We start from the raw sequence: 17,911 nt of genomic DNA on the forward strand, positions 1-17,911 counted from the left end.
ATAAGTCTACCCATACTTCTCTGTGCCAGCTCCTGTGCCAGAAGGGACAACATGACAGTTATCATGTCACTCCTAATTCTTTTCTTCATTAGGCTAGGCATACCTAGTTAGGGAATATACCTATTTCCCTTAGCCATTAGCACATTAGCACTCAGACTGCTTATCATCTTTGTTGCTCTTCTCTGCAGCTTTTCCAGGGTCTCAGCATCTTTTGGGAATCGTGGCAACCAGAATTGGATTGAATATTCTAAGTGTGGCTTCACTAGTGCAGTATAGCTGGTGCTATCACTTCTTATGAGCTTTTGATTGATGCAGCCTAGGATTGCATTTTTTGGCAGCTGAAGCACATTACTGGCTCATACTTAAGAGGTACTCCACAAGGACACCAAGATCCCTCCTACAGTTACTACTGTTGGGCTTGGTATTGTCTATTCTATATCTGTGCCTTTGGTTCTCACCACTGAACTACATCTTGTTGGATAGGACCCAATGTTCAAGTTGGTCAAGATCAGGGGTGAAATGTTTCTGGTTCAGACCTGATCGCCCGATCCGGTAGCGATGGAGACGGGTGGTTCGGAGAACCGGTAGCAAAAATCCCTTCCCCCCCCCCATGCCCAGCTGATCATCAGAGGCTTTTTTTTTACTTTTAAAAGCATTTTTTCTATAATCTCTTCGGCCGAAAAAAATGCTTTTAAAAGTAAAAAAAAAAAAGCCTCTGATGATCGCGGGGCCCAGCTGGGATTGTCAAAGGCTTTTAAAAGCCTCTGATGATCCCAGCTGAGTTGCCTGATCGGCAGAGGCTTTTTTTCTTTTAAATGCCTCTGACGATCCAAGCTGAGTTGCCTGATCTTCAGAGGCATTTAAAAGAAAAAAAGCCTCTGCCGATCAGGCAACTCAGCTGGGATCGTCAGAGCCTTTTGAAAGCATTTTTTTTACAACCTCTTCACCGAAGAGTTTGTAGAAAAAATGGTTTTAAAAGTAAAAAAATAAAAAAAAATTGGCCACGCCCACCCAGTCACATTAACACCCCCCCCCTCAAGCCATGCCCACAGAACCGGTCGTAACAAATTTTAGATTTCACCACTGGTCAAGATCCTTCTGAATCTTGAATTCTTTTAAGTTTAAAATTAATTAAAATTAATTTTTAAATTAAAATCTTAATTTTATCTATGTTACATGTAGTCCCCAACTTATGACTATAGTTGGGACCAAAATTTTGCTTACTAAGTGATGTGTTCATTAAGTAAGTCATCCTATGACAGAACCGGATTGTACAACCATTCTTATTATGGTCGTTAAGCAAATCCTGCTTCCCTAATTGACTTTGCTTGTTGGAAGCCAGCTGGTAAGGTTGCAAATCACTATTATGATTGTAAGATGCTGCAACTGTCAAAACTGCAAACTGGTTGGCAACCACCTGAATTGTGATCATAGGGCCACAGAGGTGATGTGACAGTTGTAACTTTGAGGATGGGTTGTAAATAATTTTTTCCAAGTCTGCCTTAAATTCAAACTATTGTTAAATGAACAGTCATAATTTGATGAATACCTAGTATATTACTTAATTTGTATGTCTACCATGGATTTTAAAAATGTTTTTCTTATATTGTATTAACCTCTAAGAGTAATTTGATTCCAATGAGATTAAAATATTATAAATAACAAACAATCCTATTCTTGAAGTCTCATTTCTGGAGAGGCCACCTAGCCTCTTGGGCATGGCAGCTAGCAAAGGTGATTGGAAGAAGTGTCATATAACCCCAAACACCCTCAGGTATGCGGGCAGCCAGGATGCCCATCCTCCTGTATAGATCCAAGAGTTTCACCCTGGGCAACAGCATCCTTCTGGTAATGGCAGTGGAGGCAGCTTAGTCCGTTTTTTTCCTAATAGCCATCCAAATAGTTGAGTTGCAGATTGGATATTTCAACTAGCCTTAGGCTAAGATAAGATGTGGGCAATTATCCATTGTTCATACTCCTGTAGCCGTGATGGCGAACCTATGGCACGTGTGCCAGAAGTGGCATGCAGAGCCATCTCTCTGGACACACCAGCCGCCGCCCATTGCTATTCCGGATTCTGGCACACCAGCTGGTCTTCGCTCACACAAGAGCGCCGGACACTGGAAGAGCAGCTTTCTGGCGCATATGCGCACCCTGGGGAGCTGAGCTCCCGGTTTCCGACGCGACCATGCATGCCAGTCAGCTGGTTTTTGCATGCGCATGCACAACAGAAGCCCGGAAGACCAGGTGACCGGCACGCATGCTCACACCGGAAACTGCAAGCTCAGCTTCCCAGCGTGCACATGCACATTGGGGAATTACTCTTCTGGTTTTCGGCGCTCATGCACATGCGCGCCAAGGAGCTGCTCTTCCAGTTTCCAGTGCTCCCCCGCCTGTGTGCGTTCCAGTTTTGGCACTCAGTGCCGAAAACGTTCGCCAACGCTGTCTTATAGATAATAACAAAATTTTGTTTGTTTGTTTTAAAAAGGCTTAAATATTTATCAGATAAAAACATTACATAAAAATTATTGCAACAATATCAAATCAATTGGTAGGAAGAATGTTGTGGGTTGGGCAGATGGGAAATCCCTATTACCTAAAATAAGAATAGGTATAGGCCAGTTGTATTGCCTCAAAAATATAAATGGTGGAAACAATAGATTACTATTATTTATGTTCCGAAAATTAAATTTTAAAAAATTAAAACACAGTGTGTAAAATGAAATATTTATTTACATATATCAGTATCAGAAATATTATAATTCTGTTCTTTTCCCTAAAATATAATTCAGTATTTGAAGTAATCAATTAATAATTAGATATCAGACTTTTCCATTAGCAGTTTAAATCTGTTACAACCCATTACACTATTGTTTTGTAGTTTCATTTTGGCATGCTTTCTAGTTTCATTTTCAGTAATACAGTTCCTTTGTTTTCAGAAACAGTTAATGGAAAAATAATGTTACTAACCTATTATCTGCATTCATTAATGATATGCTATTTCATTGCAATTTTTCTGTGTCAGGTATAGAACTATAAGTAGTCCTCAACTTGGGACCATTCATTCAGCGTCCTGTGGTCCTATGATCAAAATTTGGCCATTTAGTCGCCCACATGTAGTTACAACCGCTGGGTTACTGCAACTCCCCCACTTAACCTATCTCTTCCCAATCTATAACCTTTTGTCCACTCTGCACAATGGCACTCAGTGCCAGCAAAGCTGGAGCTGAAGAGGGCCAGGGCTGCAGCAGCCTTGCCCAGCTGCCACTGCCTCCAGGTCTCTGCTTCATCCCCAGGGATGCCACTGCCTCAAGCCCCATACTGCACCACTTCAGCACCGTTCCACAAAGCCCCAATTGCCTCTTGAAAAAACACATTTGGGACACGCTGCTTGATAAGAATTCCCCTTGGCACATTTCTTCGTGCCATTTTGATTAGTTCCAATTAATGTATTATCCATCCAAGTATGGATTTTGATCTTTATTTTTCAGCAAACAGAATAAAGTAGATGCTAAAAACTCATTGGAGCTCAAGTTTATAGTATTGAAATGTTATCAATTCTGCCAGAAAAAGTGAATGGGAAAACATATTTTCAAATATATATTGAAAGAAATATAGACTCAATGGTCTGGAAATAATACATGCATAAATGTTCATGGCATGATTTTTCTTTGCTTGATCATATTGATTCCCTTCAGAAATAACACTGGAACAAACAGTTCAAAATACCTTTATGGATGATGCCATTAGAATAAAGGAGTTGAGACAAAGTCTTTCATTGCCTCTTCCATTGCATTACCAGTATAAATTTTATATTTTGTAATGATCAAATTGCAAATCACTTTGAGATTCTTCCATATATTCTCTAACTAACTGTAAAGTTAGATTTATAATTTTGTATCTGTCTTACTGTGATTCACAAATACTAAAAACAATAGAAAGCTTTGGGAAACGTTAATAATTCTTTGTTCAAAAAACAAAATATAATAGTACCTTTATTCCCATGAAATAACAAATCATGATTAAATCATTGATGAAACCATTGCTGATTTAATTTATAATCTATGACTTTAGTCGAGCTGTTATAATTTATCTATGTGATACTGATCTACGTCTCTATGTTCCATATATTCCAGCATCGGTATTCAATTAAAACATCTATATCTTCAAACTGTAGGCAAATGAAAACATGATTAAAAGATGTAGATTTGTCTTACATTTTGTAAAAATCATTTTTTTTTTAAATGTGCATTTCCATAACAGTGAGGCTTCTTTAGAATGTTATGCCAGTTTTTTAAAAAAAAATATTGGGTATATTATATAAACCTAATATATTCAAATGTTTGAGGTACTTAATTTAAAATAGGTTTTTTTAAAGTAATAGATTGAACATAATAATCTTAAATAGCATGCTATTTGGAAAAGTAGTGTATATGTTAATGGAAAATAGAAGTATTATTGCATTTCTTCCTTAATAGATTTGAAAATATATATATTACTACACAATGCTGTATTTGCAATATTATTTGCAAGAATAAAATACTACTCAATTGTGGTCATAGTTCTCCACTTATGACCACAATTGAGCCCAAAATTTCTGTTGTTAAGCAAGACAGTTGTTAAGAGAATCGTGCCCATTTTACAGTCTTTCTTGCTGTTAAATTAGTAACGTGGTTGTTAAGTGAATCTGGCTTCCCCTTTGACTTGGCTTGTCAGAAGGTCACAAAGGAGGATCATGTGATCCTGGAACACAGCAATGTCGTAAATATGAGTTATTTGCCAAGCATCTGAATTTTGATCACATGACCACAGGGATGCTGCAACATAAGTGCAAAAAATGGTCATAAGTCCTTTTTTTTCAGTGCTGTTGTAACTTTGAACAGTCACTAAACAAAAGGTTGTAAGTCAAGGACTATCTGTATTTTGCATTTACATCCTGTATCTTAGCTGTATTATTGGATAGAAAATACACGCATTGACCCATAGGTTTTAATAATTTGGACTTTTTATTCATTGGATTGGTATACATTAAAATTATGAATAATCTGTTCAAAATACATATATGTCAAACTGTATTTCCATTTAATAGTGTTTTGTTAACTGTTTCAACTCCATACCCACCCCCCTATATAAGCAAGTATTTTAAACGGACAATAAACATTGACAGAGTGATGTAATTCGTATTTACTAACAAAGTTGAATGTATCTGTATTACATAATAAGATTCCACTTCCATCTTGTATTAATTTGTGAATCTTTGTTTCTCTTTACATTAATCATCCTCCTTAGGTAAATTGTCCATAAGACCAGTGATTCCATCGGCAAATTATCCAGAAAATGCTATCGGTGCACATTGTGACATTTGTGCCACTGGTGTATTTGCTGTTATTGCAGTAGTCTAATTACCCTGGCAGCAGTCTCTTCTGGCCAGCATTGTTCCCTTTGTTTGTGTTTTTTCATGGCACCGTGGCTCTAACCTTTCTAGTGTCCAAACACCTCAAAAGAGATCTCCTATTTATTATTGATTCTCTTCCTTCCCTCTTCTTTCTTTCTTTCTTTTTTTTCTTCTTCTCTCTTTTCTCTTTCCTTTTTTGACTGGCAGTATCATCCAGACAAACAGAGCACAGATGTGCCAGCAGGAGAAGCAGAGGCGCGCATGCAGAGGTTCATCGAAATTGATCGAGCATGGAAAATTCTAGGAAATGAAGAGACAAAAAAAGAGTATGACCTGCAGCGGCGTGGTAGGTTCCTGCCGAGGAGTGCTGTAGTAGCAGCAGCAGCTCTCAATGGTCGAAAGTGGGGGAGTCATTTAGTGGCGGTTTCTGAAATATTATTTGTTCAACCAAAACATTCCATTTGCTTCTATCTTTGCTTTCATATTTCGATGCATTATTTATACTGATTGCCATATCTGCATTAGGCGGTTAAAAACATTAAATTACTTTCGACAAAGCGTTAGGTGGTAACTGTTCTAAATGTAATGCATGTAGAATTTAGATAATAATGACTTCGTTTAGCCATTCTTCATTTGACAGTATTTAAAACATTTTCGCTAAATGTTCTTAATTACTGGAGTCACGCCCTTTGCTACATTCCACTGTTACATTTTAAATTAGTTTTGAGTAATTTATGTCAAAGGTATCCTGCAGCATATGGTTTTATGAACACTTTGCAATAATTAAACTGTATCCTTTCTATCGCATTTTACAAATCAAGCACTGTCCTAGGATATGGGTTTTTTTTCATAAGGCATGTATGATGCCAGCTAGTTTTCAGCAAGCAAGTTATATCCACAATTCATTTAACCAGGCAGTTCCAGCGTACCTTTTTGTATATCTCTTGAAATGTAGCATTGTAAAACAGTGACAGGCTGTTGTGAAAAAGAAAGGGGGAAATGTAGGTCAGATCTGTCACACATGGGCTACCATTACATGACGTGATAGGCTGTCTTTCTGCTCTGGCCTCAGGATAGGAGTCCCTCAGCCTTCCATTAGAACCTTCAATAAATGTATATTCCCCCCTCCATGTTAATGGGGGGAGTCAATAATAGTGTATTGCCTGTGGGGAAAACACTCAGTTGCACTCTGTAGTAACACACTCCAGTCTAGCATTGACGTGTAGCTACCACCACTTTTTAGGGTGTCTGATAAAAGCTCACTGTCTCTGCAGCATGTTATTGAATTCCCTTCCATTGTACGTTGGCACACCATCAAACCTTTTTCTCTTGCTGTTTTAACTTCCCTGCTGTGAAGGTTGCCACAATTTTATTTGAGAAACAAAGGCTTAGTCAGCGTGCCTGGCAGATACATATAATATACTGTGTAGACAAGCTTATTTTTGTTCATTAATTATTTGAAAATGTGCAATGGACAAAATAATTTTTGATCTAATTGTATGGCTTAAAGCCTAAGTAAAAATTAGGACTTGTTAGGCAAAAATAAAAATGGAGCTCTGCTTTTAAGAAAACAACTTCCCTTTTGTAACAACTGATAGAAATTATTTCATTCAAACGTATTACATGATTACATTTGAAATAAAAGTGTAATTAAATATTAATAGCTAGCATTTTCTTTTCAGGCAATGTGGAGAATGAAGATTTTATTATTTATTTAGTAAAGCTTTCCTGGACTTAAATTTTTAAATATTTAAAACTTACCCACATTTATTTGATTTGGTTGAACATGGCCTCTGACGTTCATTTCTTGTTGTTCTGAGAGGATTGACAGTTTTTATGGAAAAAAGTTATTTAATAGTAATTTATATGCTAGCGCTTGCTGTAGTTACAGGAATGGCAACATGTATGCCTAGGACATGTAGCTTTTGTTTTTAGCTAAATTTGATGTATTAATTGTTCCCTTCAGTGGGATTTTTCTGCCAGTAGAAGTGATTAAACTACAGAAAGGTGGTCAACATTATCTCCAAGCTGGGATTCCTGACTTACTGCTTTCTAACTATCCAGAAAATGTGTAGTTAGAAAGTGATTACAAGAACAGAGATTGGCACTGAATATAGAAGAATAACAAGCCAGTAATAGAAAGCGGCTTCTTTATTTAAATCTTGCCACAACCACCAGAAACAATTGGAACACAACTCCTAAAGTTGTTGCACCAAGAACAACTAATTGGGCAGCATTTATTAGCACTTTGGTTTATGAATAGACACATTTATGAGATTTCTGGCATATGTTAAATTAGTGAGATTTATTTTATTTCTTCAATATATAGCAAAAATGTTAAAAAGCACAGCGATATCAGCAATCCAACTGATCAAGAGTACATGCATATTTACGTTGTTTACAATATTGCATATAGGTAGTTCTCAATTTACATCTGGTTGCTTAGCAACTGTTTCAAGTTACGATGATCTCCTGCCCCCATACTTCTACATGGCTGCCTTCACCCAATCACATGATTGCATTTTAAATACTTAGCAACCAGTCAGCATTTACAGCCATTTGCAGCATCCCTTGGTCCCATGACCACAATTTATGTCATTTTTTTGTTGGAAACCAGTGTTTACTTCTGGTTTCTGACCAAAAAAACCACCCATTAGAGATAATGGGTTCACTTAATGACTGCTGCAAAAAATGTAAAATCAGATCGGTCACATTATGACCCACTTAACGACAGGTATATACTTACAACCATGATTCCAGACTCAATTATATTTGGAAGTTGAGGGCTATCTGCACTTAATTGTTTTGCTAAGTACATCTACAGAAGCAGCAAATTAAGCTCCAAGAAAATGGTTATAGAGATTCAACTATTTCTTAAAAACTATTTAATAAAAATATACTGAAAGTCTCAGCAAGAAGTTTCTAACATTTAATTAATAAAGTGTCACAGTAATTTTGTTAAAGCTTGTAATTCTCTAATTTGCTGCCGCTTTAAGTCACAGTTTATATAAATTGCCAAATTTTCTCAGATGCGTAACTCTGACTCTTATTCATCTTTTGTTTCACACAAATCTGTTTCATAGATTTGTGAGGTGTACATTTAAATCATATTACTTCTAGATGTCTCTTCAGTAAAATTTAAAAGGCAAAATTTAAGATTGTATAACTTCTATTAGGTTGCTTGCTTGCAGTTTCTATGTATATCTAAAATCTAATTATTTCTGCTCACAAATGATTCGCATGGCTCTTTTACAATACTTATGTTTGCTAACCTCTCTTTTCTAAAGTTTTTCATTAATTTTTAAAGTGTGTTTTCATTTCAGTTTTGCCATTGTACTAGTGTTCCAACATTTTTACATTAAGACTGTCTTTTCATACACTTCTAAAGATGGGTGAATAGCTCAGATGAGCATTTTAAGTACAGCTTTGCTGTGATTTAAAAACGACCATTTTGAATGCCCATGAAAACTGGCCATTGGGGCAGGAATGTTATGACTTCTACCACTGGTGAATAATGGAGCTTCAACTTGGTATTCCTTTTCTTTGTTTTCTTTGGCTTTGGTTTTATTTGTTGGTTTTTGTTTTACATTTTTCTTTTTCTCCTATCTATTTGTTGAATTGTTAACACTGTTAATTGTTTTAATCAAATTTTATGATGAGAACTGTTCCCAATTAACAGAGTTGTTAATTGGTGGCTTAAAACCTTGCAAAATAAACAACAAATATCAATTTCATACTCTGGTTCTTTAAAAACCCTATGATGACTATAAGCTAAGAGTGGCGCAAAGAGCCATGGAAAGATACATGCTCAGCATTACAAGACAAAATAGAAAGATTAGAAAACAAACAAAAGTATACAATATCATCAAGAGAATAAAAGAATGGAAATGGGCTGCTCACTAAGTAAGAAGAACTGATGGCAGGTGGACCATAGAATGGATTCCACTTGATAATAAGCGTCCATAAAACAAGATTGATCGATGACATCAGCAAGTATTGTGGGGCCAATTGGGAAAAGAAAGTTCAAGACCATACTGGTTGGAAACATGCGGAACAGGTCTTCATCATGCAATGGATAGACAATGGCTAAAATGATGATAATGGTGGTGAATATAATCTAGGCCAAGTAATTAATTTTTCATCTGTCATTAAGACTTACAATTTATCTCCTGTCACCCCTTTGCTTATGTTCTATAGACTAATTTGAAAACATGGATATGTCCTTCATTTTTTTTAAAAGAATCTGTTTCCTTCTGTGGCTGAATTTTACTGTTCCTAACATTCAGTGTCTTCGGTTCTTGCTTCAAATATATTTATTGTCTGTTTGTCATTGTTTCATTAAGGACTGCAATAAAGACTGATCCTCTAGATATTTTGAAGCACAAAGTCACATTCTAATGCTGACAAATTGAAAGTTTATAAACATCATTAGATACATTCATTGTATTTTGCTTTTTGTCTGTTTTCCTAAACATCTTTATTAGAACATCTTTTTGTTCTAATAAAAATATTTGAAAGCCATTTTCTTAAACCTTCCATGATTATCCTTATTAACTATACCAATATCCTGTTACATCTTCATCTTAGATTCAAGCCAATTTTCTGTAATACTGGCTTTGAATAATAATCGGATTTTCTTGAGAGACTTTATTTTCCTTTTCACCTTCTTCTTCAATATCTTAAATCCTGGGAAGCTTGGTCTTTTAAAGTCACATGTGATTGTGTTGTTGGGAACTTTTAAAATATATAATTACATACATCAAAGTAGCATAGTAAAGCATGATAATATCTCTTTAGTAAAGTGAATCATGGCAATAGCATTTACTCTACAATTCAAAAATACTAGGAATTATTTAGGATTATATCTAGGATAATCTCACTTTTTGATATCTAATTTTTCTAAGGCCTGATCATTTAACATATGGAAATCATGAGGATGTATGTTATTCTCTTCTGTGGGAGAGTTTAAAATAGTGTCTCTTCTGTGCATGACACTCTTAATTTGATTATTGATCTGAAGATTCATCACAGAATTATTGAGATGGAGGATGGATGATGATATGCTCAAATTCAAAATTTATTTTGTGGTCTACCATTGATACCTCGGGTGCTTTTCTGAAAGAATATGTACCAGTAAAAAGTTTATTGTATTTTCTTCAGTATTTGACATACAGAATAGTTCCATTTGCAATACTCTCTTATCTTTTCCCACAGACCACATGCAATCCTAGTAAAGCTTTACTGAACTTGGCGTCTAATAGTGATTTAGTATTTATTTATAAAATTATGACTGCATTATTTTTCATCCATAGGCAAGTCCTCAGGGAAATTATAGTTTAGAAGTTAAAGAAAAATTATACAGTAGATTAGAAGTAGGAAGAGGCAGAGCATAATTGTTGTATTTAAAATTATATAATAACCAATGAAGGGGAAGCAGTGGCTCAGTTGCTAAGATGCTGAGCTTGTCGATTGAAAGGTTGGCAGTTCAGCGGTTCAAATCCCTAGTGCCGCATAACGGGGTGAGCTCCTGCTACTTGTCCCAGCTTCTCCCAACCTAGCAGTTTGAAAACATGTAAAAATGCAAGTAGAAAAATAGGGACACCTTTGATGGGAAGGTAACAGCACTCCGTGCGCTTTTGGCATTTAGTCATGCTTGGCCACATGACCACGGAGACGTGTTCGGACAGTGCTGGCTCTTCAGCTTTGAAATGGAGATGAGCACCACCTCCTAGAGTCGGGAACGACTAGCACATATGTGCGTGGGGAACCTTTACCTTTAATAAGCAATGAACTAAAATATTTTTAATACTTTCCAAAAACCTAATAAAAGATTCTGACTTATTTCTGTTGGAGGAAAACATCTCAGCTATTAGGAAAACACAGAAAAGTCTTCAAAGGAAATCTTAAATTAAGGGCAATTTCATATGGAAGGAGGCAGTCTTTTAGGTATTTCATTTAGGTTTTATTGTCAAGAAATACCCCTTAATATCCAACAAAAAAATAGTTGTATAAGCAGCTGTCTCATTCATCTTCTAAGAAATTCTGTCAAATGCGTGTAACAAAGTAAGATTGTGAATAAAATATTCAGACAGTGTTCTAACATGTTGCTAGAACATGCTTATTTTTCTGGGGCCCAAAATATAGCAGTTTTTCTGGGTTATACAGTTTTATTTTGAGATGACAGATTTGGGCTGGTAACGGCAATCTGTAATCAAAACATTTTTATAACTACAATATAGTTACAAAGATGCACACTTAAACCAGAGGTTTAGCCTCATTTACTCGGCACTTTTAACCCATTCTGGTCTTCTAATTTACCTTAACCTTACTTAACTCATGTCCCTTAATTCCAATGATTCTGGTACTGTTTCCTTATTATGTATTCTTATTCTACACTCTTGGGGGTGATGAAATAGTACAGCGGTTAAGACACTGGGCTTGTCTGCTAGAAAGCTGACTACCTGGGTTCATGACCCGAGTGCTGCACAACAGGGTGAGCTTCCATTATTCACCCAAACTCCTGCTAACCTAGCAGTTTAAAAGCATGCAAATGCGAGTAGATAAATAGGTACCACTTTTCCATATTTTCATGCTGGCCACGTATAACGGAAGCTTCTCTTAGACATCGCAGGCTCCCCTGGTTGATAATCAGAGATAAGCATTCCCTCCTTGAGTCAGTCATGACTGCATGGGGCAAATCTTTAAACCAAGGGTCGACAACTTTAAACACTCAAAGAGCCACTTGGACCCGTTTCCTACAGAAAAAAAACACACGGGGAGCCACAAAACCTGGGTGGGCGTGGCCAACTCGATGTCACTCCCACCCAGTCACATGACCACCTAGCCACACCTACCCAGCCACAAAATTATTCTCTATGTCCCCCCTCTCCCTATCTCCCCCTCTCTGCCCCTTTCTGTATCTCTGTGTCTGTTCCTCTCCCTATCTTCCCCTCTCTCCCCCCCGTGTCTCTCTCCCTCTGTATGTCTCCCTCTCCTACTCTTCCCCTCTCACTGCTCTCTATGTATCACTCTGTGTGTCTCTTTCTATGTCTGTCTCTCTCTGTATGTGTGTGTCTGCCCCATGGCTGAGCCAGGAGCGTTCGCATGTGCAGGGAGACCCTCCTCAAGTGAGCGCCAAAGCGCAACAAAGGGGCTGCTCGCTTAAGGAGGGTCTTAACAGGCGCAGCTTCTCTCCTGCACTAATGCTCCAGCCATCGCCTTGCTGTGTCACCGCCCAGCCCCAGCAGCTCTTTGGCCGAGCTCAGAGGGAGAGAAAGAGAACACGCATGTGTCTTTGCTGAGGGTGTAACTTTAACTCTGTTGAGGCAATTGAAAACTTCATGTGGATGTGTAATAGTTGCATATTAGGAAATTATGTGAATTGCCAAAGCAATATGTTACTCTCTCTCTTATACAATTTAAATAGCAATTACCTTGGGGATTTGTATTGCCATTTCAAAATGAGGAGTTTCCATTTCTGTCCATCACTAGTTGGCCCCACCCCTCTTATTTCTTTTTTGGACCTAAAGTGGCAGGAAGCGAAGGCTGCCTTATGTGCAAATGTGGCGCGAAGGCAGGTACAGGGCAGCTTCGCTCCTGCACTCTCCAGCGACCCTCTTTTCCCCTCCTTCTCTCAGGATTCCCGGGCCAGCTGTGGCTGAGCCGGGAGCATGTGTATGGACGGGGAGACCCTTCTCAAGCGAGCGCCAAAGCTCAGGAAACGCGCCCGCGGAGCAGGTAGCGGCTCGCTTAAGGAGGGTCTTTCCATGCATGCGAACACTCCCAGCTCAGCCACAGCCGGCCAGGGGGTTACGAGAGGAGGAGGGGGAGGAGAGTGCAGGAGCGAAGCTGCCCTGTACCTGCCTTTATGCCACATTTGCGCGTAAGGCAGCCTTCACTTCCTGCCGCTTCGGGCTGGAGTCCAAAAAAGAAATAAGAGGTGCGGGGCAAACCAGTGATCAGACAGGGAGCCGCGGCAGAGGGCCCAAAGAGCCACTTGTGGCTCTGGAGCTGCGGGTTGTCAACCCCTGCTTTAAACCTTATTGTATATTCTTATCATATAATCTACACTATATTCCATAGTATGCAATGCATTTCCTATTCTGTTGTTTTTGTATTGTTTTGTTTTGTTTTTGCCCTTCTTAGCCAACTTCAGTTTCTCAGTTACTTGTGTGCCAGGAGAAAGAATGTGCAGTTTGATATCACAAATCTGTCAGCTTGTACATTGGAGATTCTGAAAATTCCCTTCCCCCTGCTGCTGTTATCCTAGCCTTGCTTTTATGTCCTTGGAGTTCCTAAAGTTGCCAGCACGATGGATGGCAGCGGCTAGTGCCTTGGGCTTCTAATCTGAATACTAGTACTCTGGACTGCTTTGTAAGCTGTCTGGTGTATTCTGACAATTCACTGTGCTCTTCTGAAAGACAACCTAGGCCCTCTCCAATCTGCCTGCAATCTGGGCCTCTTTTGATTGTGAGCACACTGGGCTGCTCTCCTTTGTTAATGTTCTGGATTGTTTGACGGGCTTTACCAATATATTCTGAGGTGGTCCACTACTGTCTACATTCCTTGCCACAAATACCGCCATATTTCAGTTACCAGTGTAACTTCTGATGTGACCTCATTTAGCGTTTTTCCTTTTTCTTTATGCTTCCCATCACCATTATGAATTCTCTTAACACCTAAGTCTTGTTGAAAGGGCCAGCTTGTAATACCTTAAAGGGTGGGGCTTGTCAAGGTAGAAGATGCAGAATGCATACATTTATGCTGTTATCACATATTAGAGACAGAACATAGTTTGTAGCCGTATCTCATTTCCACTCTCATCTTTTTTTTAATGATTTATTTCCTGCTATCGGAAAGGAAAAACTCGGGAGTAAAGCCTAAAAATAGGCTTTTTAGCAGTAAGCTTTGCTCTAAATGAATATGGGTGGAACCATTTTTAAAAGTATAACATTTGAAAAGTTATATATCACATTAAATAACTAATATAATTATTATAAAGAACTGATATCATTATAAAGAACAAAATGATTTTAAAAACGAAAATACTTGCATTAACAAGCTCCAGTGAAAAGCTAAATTGTAATATTTTTTCTTGAACTATTACTAAGGTAGATTAGTCAATAACTAAAAGATAACAATTCGTTTTCATTTCTCTCTCTTTCAGTAGCAGCAAAATTTTAGATGTAAATGGGTTAACTTTGTTTTAATTGTATCTGTTTAATTTATTGAAGGTGTGCAGAATTGGTTAGGTCAAAGAGGTTTTATTGATCCAGTAATTATCTCTAACTTGTCTGATTTGTTTTAATTGCCTTCATTAAGATTAATTTAGATGGAACTTTTTCCCTGGGGATCTGTAGTGTAGATTTCAGGTAAAATTAGAATCACAATTTAAGGTTGCAAAAAGGAAGAAGAGACCATAGCCCAACTTGATACTGGTTAATCGGCCGCTAATTAATGAATTGCGTGGGGGAGAAATCATGCTTTAATATTAAAGTGCTAATTAGAATTTTTTTCACTAATACATGAGGGCAGTTAAAATAAGTGTTTAATTTCACTACCAATACATTATTCATAGTTAACTATTGTGGTAGCAGATTGGATACGCCAAAATGGAGAACATCAGTATATTTGTTCTAGAATATTTTTTCATATTCAGTCAGGAGAATGTTCTAACTCAATTTCTTCCTTATATTGATGTGGATTCTAAGTTCGATGTAGTCTCTTTCCATACATTTAACTCTAAAACTTTTAAAATATTATATCCATTTGATATTCTATGAATACATCTGGTACCTTTAATATATCTATACTTAAATATTCATTAAACTTTGTAATGTATTAATATTATTGAGCATATCTTACTGAATAATTGTTATTATTTAATTTGAGAAAAAAAGGAATCCCAAGTTAAATTAAGATTTCACTTAAAAAATATGAAATTGTAATTATGTATGCAAAGCAGCGAATGATAAAGTTTTATTTTCTATGGAGACTACTCTATTATCCTGTCAGAAAACCATTATTACATTGTAAATCTCAAATAATTTGTTAATAGATTTGCCAGTGTTAATGATACTATGAGTTAATTATCTAACTATCATCCCATTTTTCACTTTGCATTTGTATTATATTATATAGTGCTTTGTGTGCTGTTAATCTTAATTGTGATTATTTTATCTTATAAATATCACATACTATTATTCCATTAACCTGTTTTTTTATTATATATGTCTAAACTGCATCGGAAGATGTATCTCTCTGTGTGTATGTATATACGCACACATACACCTCAAATAGATACATTTGTATCTATTAGCACATACTGTCCTTTCTGAAGCGTAAGAAACATTTTGTATAAATATGAAAGATAAACTATAATACTCTCTGTAGATATTTTTGAAATCTTTATTGCCCTGGAAAGGACATGTTGCAGTTTAAACCTATATTGGATCATCGGACCAATAATTTCCACAAAGTTGTTTGTTTTTTCCTGAAATGCAGTAGGAAATATAGAGATACTAATATCAGATCTTAACTTCAACCAGAAGATCTCACATTGGATTACTTGTGGAGCAGGGCCTCTGGAAGCCATCAAAGCTTCTCAAATGCTAACTGCCCAGGCTCATATCAAACATAGGGTTCAGGTGGGCACATTTCCAAGATGGGACAACACACACACACACACCTGCCATTCAAGTATGAGAAGAAACTTTTGTTCTTCAGCAAAACAAATGTTGATTCATTGTATGGTATTTACTTGAATTAGCTGAGGTTCAACATTTTTAGTGGCTTGTTGATTCCCCCTCCCCCCTCCGTTTAAGTATTCTTGAGAGGAGGAGTCTTTCAGTTTTGGATATGAAGGCTTAATACAATTTGCACCACCAGTTTAGACGTGCAGTCAGATAGATGGCTGAGCTGGCAACCAGAAAAAGATTTGTGGAGGCACATACATCCTCTTTTTTAAAAAAAGATAAAACATTTGATGAGAAATGACAAATATTAAACAGTGAAAACTGTCTTTTTTAGACTTACCTGCATACAGTGGTTGAAAACATCTGACATGTTTATAATCTTATGTCTCAGAAGAAATATTTTTCATCAACTTTTTATTTTATGTAATATCTACAATAAAAATGTATTGTTCATTGGTATTGTTCTTCCTGATGATAGCTAGAAGAAGCATACGAATGCTGAAGTGTGCTAACATGCTTCAGGAGAAAAATAATTGAATGGGGAATGTTGAGATTCATTGTTATGTATCAAAGCATGAGCAGTTCTTGGAGAAATGATTTAAAACTAAAGTTGTCAGAACTGGATTCACTTCCTGGAACCATGTGTTCTCATCCATTCTTAACCACAGAGGCTCACTTCTGTGAAAGAGCCAGTCTCTTTCTCAGTCCAACCTACCTTACAGAGCAGTTGTTGTGGAGAGATTTCCCTCTTAAGCTCATGAATATAAAACAGAAAACAAATCAGTATTTTGTTGTGAGCTTACAGCCTTTATTTTACACAATGCTGAAAATGATGTCTTTTTGTTTTCTCATAGAATATGAGTTAGAACAAGGATGTCCAGTGGATACTCAGATTTCACTTGAAGATATGACCTGGAATCACAGTAAGCTATGTGAAACCACCTGATATGTGAACTGAAATATTAATGTATAAATGAGCACTGCTAGAATAGCAAGCAAGAAGCTGGTTGCAGAGGTAACAGCTGTTTGTTTACACCCCAGAAACTTGTATTCAGAATCTTGCGACCCCTGAAACTGATGATTGTTTAGAAATGAAGTCAATCAGAAGGTGTTAGAAATAACATTCATTGTGTTGTCTAGCTCTCTTTTAAAAGCATCAGTACCAATAACTATTACCTCATCCTTTGTCGCAAGTTCCATCAGTTAAATGTATATGTGGTATGAAATACTTTAAGTAATTTAGATTTACTGTTTGTAAAAAGAAACAGTTCTTGGTAATTACATCACTGCCTTTCATTATTCTTTTCTAATCATAACAAACTGGTGCATATTGATTGCTCTTTTTTACTGTCCCAGCTTTGATACTGTTTCGGTATACAGCAAATTGCTTTGTGTAATGATTTATTGTGTGTATGATATTTAACTGACTTGATATGTTGATAGAAAGTCTTTCAATTAGTAGTGCAAAATGCTTTTTGTAAATATACAAAATAGCAAGTGATTGAAAATATACCTGTGGATTACGTTACAGAACAGGTAGTTTACCATGTTCTTCCCCTTTAACTATCAGGCTTTCTGGAATAGCAAAAAGCTGTATCACAAAAGGCATTTACAAACTTGTCTCTCAACCACAATTGAAAATAGGTTTTCTCTTGTGGGTATTGCCTGACTTCATTCCATGTGGGAATATAAAATTATGCCATAGGTTCCTTTTTTATGCAAATTGTTTATTATTCTACCTTAAATATTTAATTCAGGTTCTGTTCAATATATGAATAATATGATATATGTGATATATGAAGGATCATTGAAACTGATTTAT

At 36.7% G+C, this 17,911-nt stretch overlaps 1 protein-coding gene across 1 annotated transcript in view; it reads left to right on the forward strand.

Annotated features, from left to right (window-relative positions):
- DNAJC24 (DnaJ heat shock protein family (Hsp40) member C24) overlaps positions 1 to 17,911 on the forward strand; it is a 36,299-nt gene that overhangs the window by 18,064 nt on the left and 324 nt on the right. Inside the window, exons 3-4 of the mRNA XM_034417199.3 lie at positions 5,603 to 5,741; positions 16,944 to 17,012. Coding sequence (XP_034273090.1) covers positions 5,603 to 5,741; positions 16,944 to 17,012 — 208 coding nt within the window. The remainder of the gene's footprint in view (positions 1 to 5,602; positions 5,742 to 16,943; positions 17,013 to 17,911) is intronic.

This window comes from Pantherophis guttatus, chromosome 1 (assembly GCF_059756535.1).
Source record: "Pantherophis guttatus breed Tessera chromosome 1, ASM5975653v1, whole genome shotgun sequence".
Classification (NCBI taxonomy): domain Eukaryota; kingdom Metazoa; phylum Chordata; class Lepidosauria; order Squamata; family Colubridae; genus Pantherophis; species Pantherophis guttatus.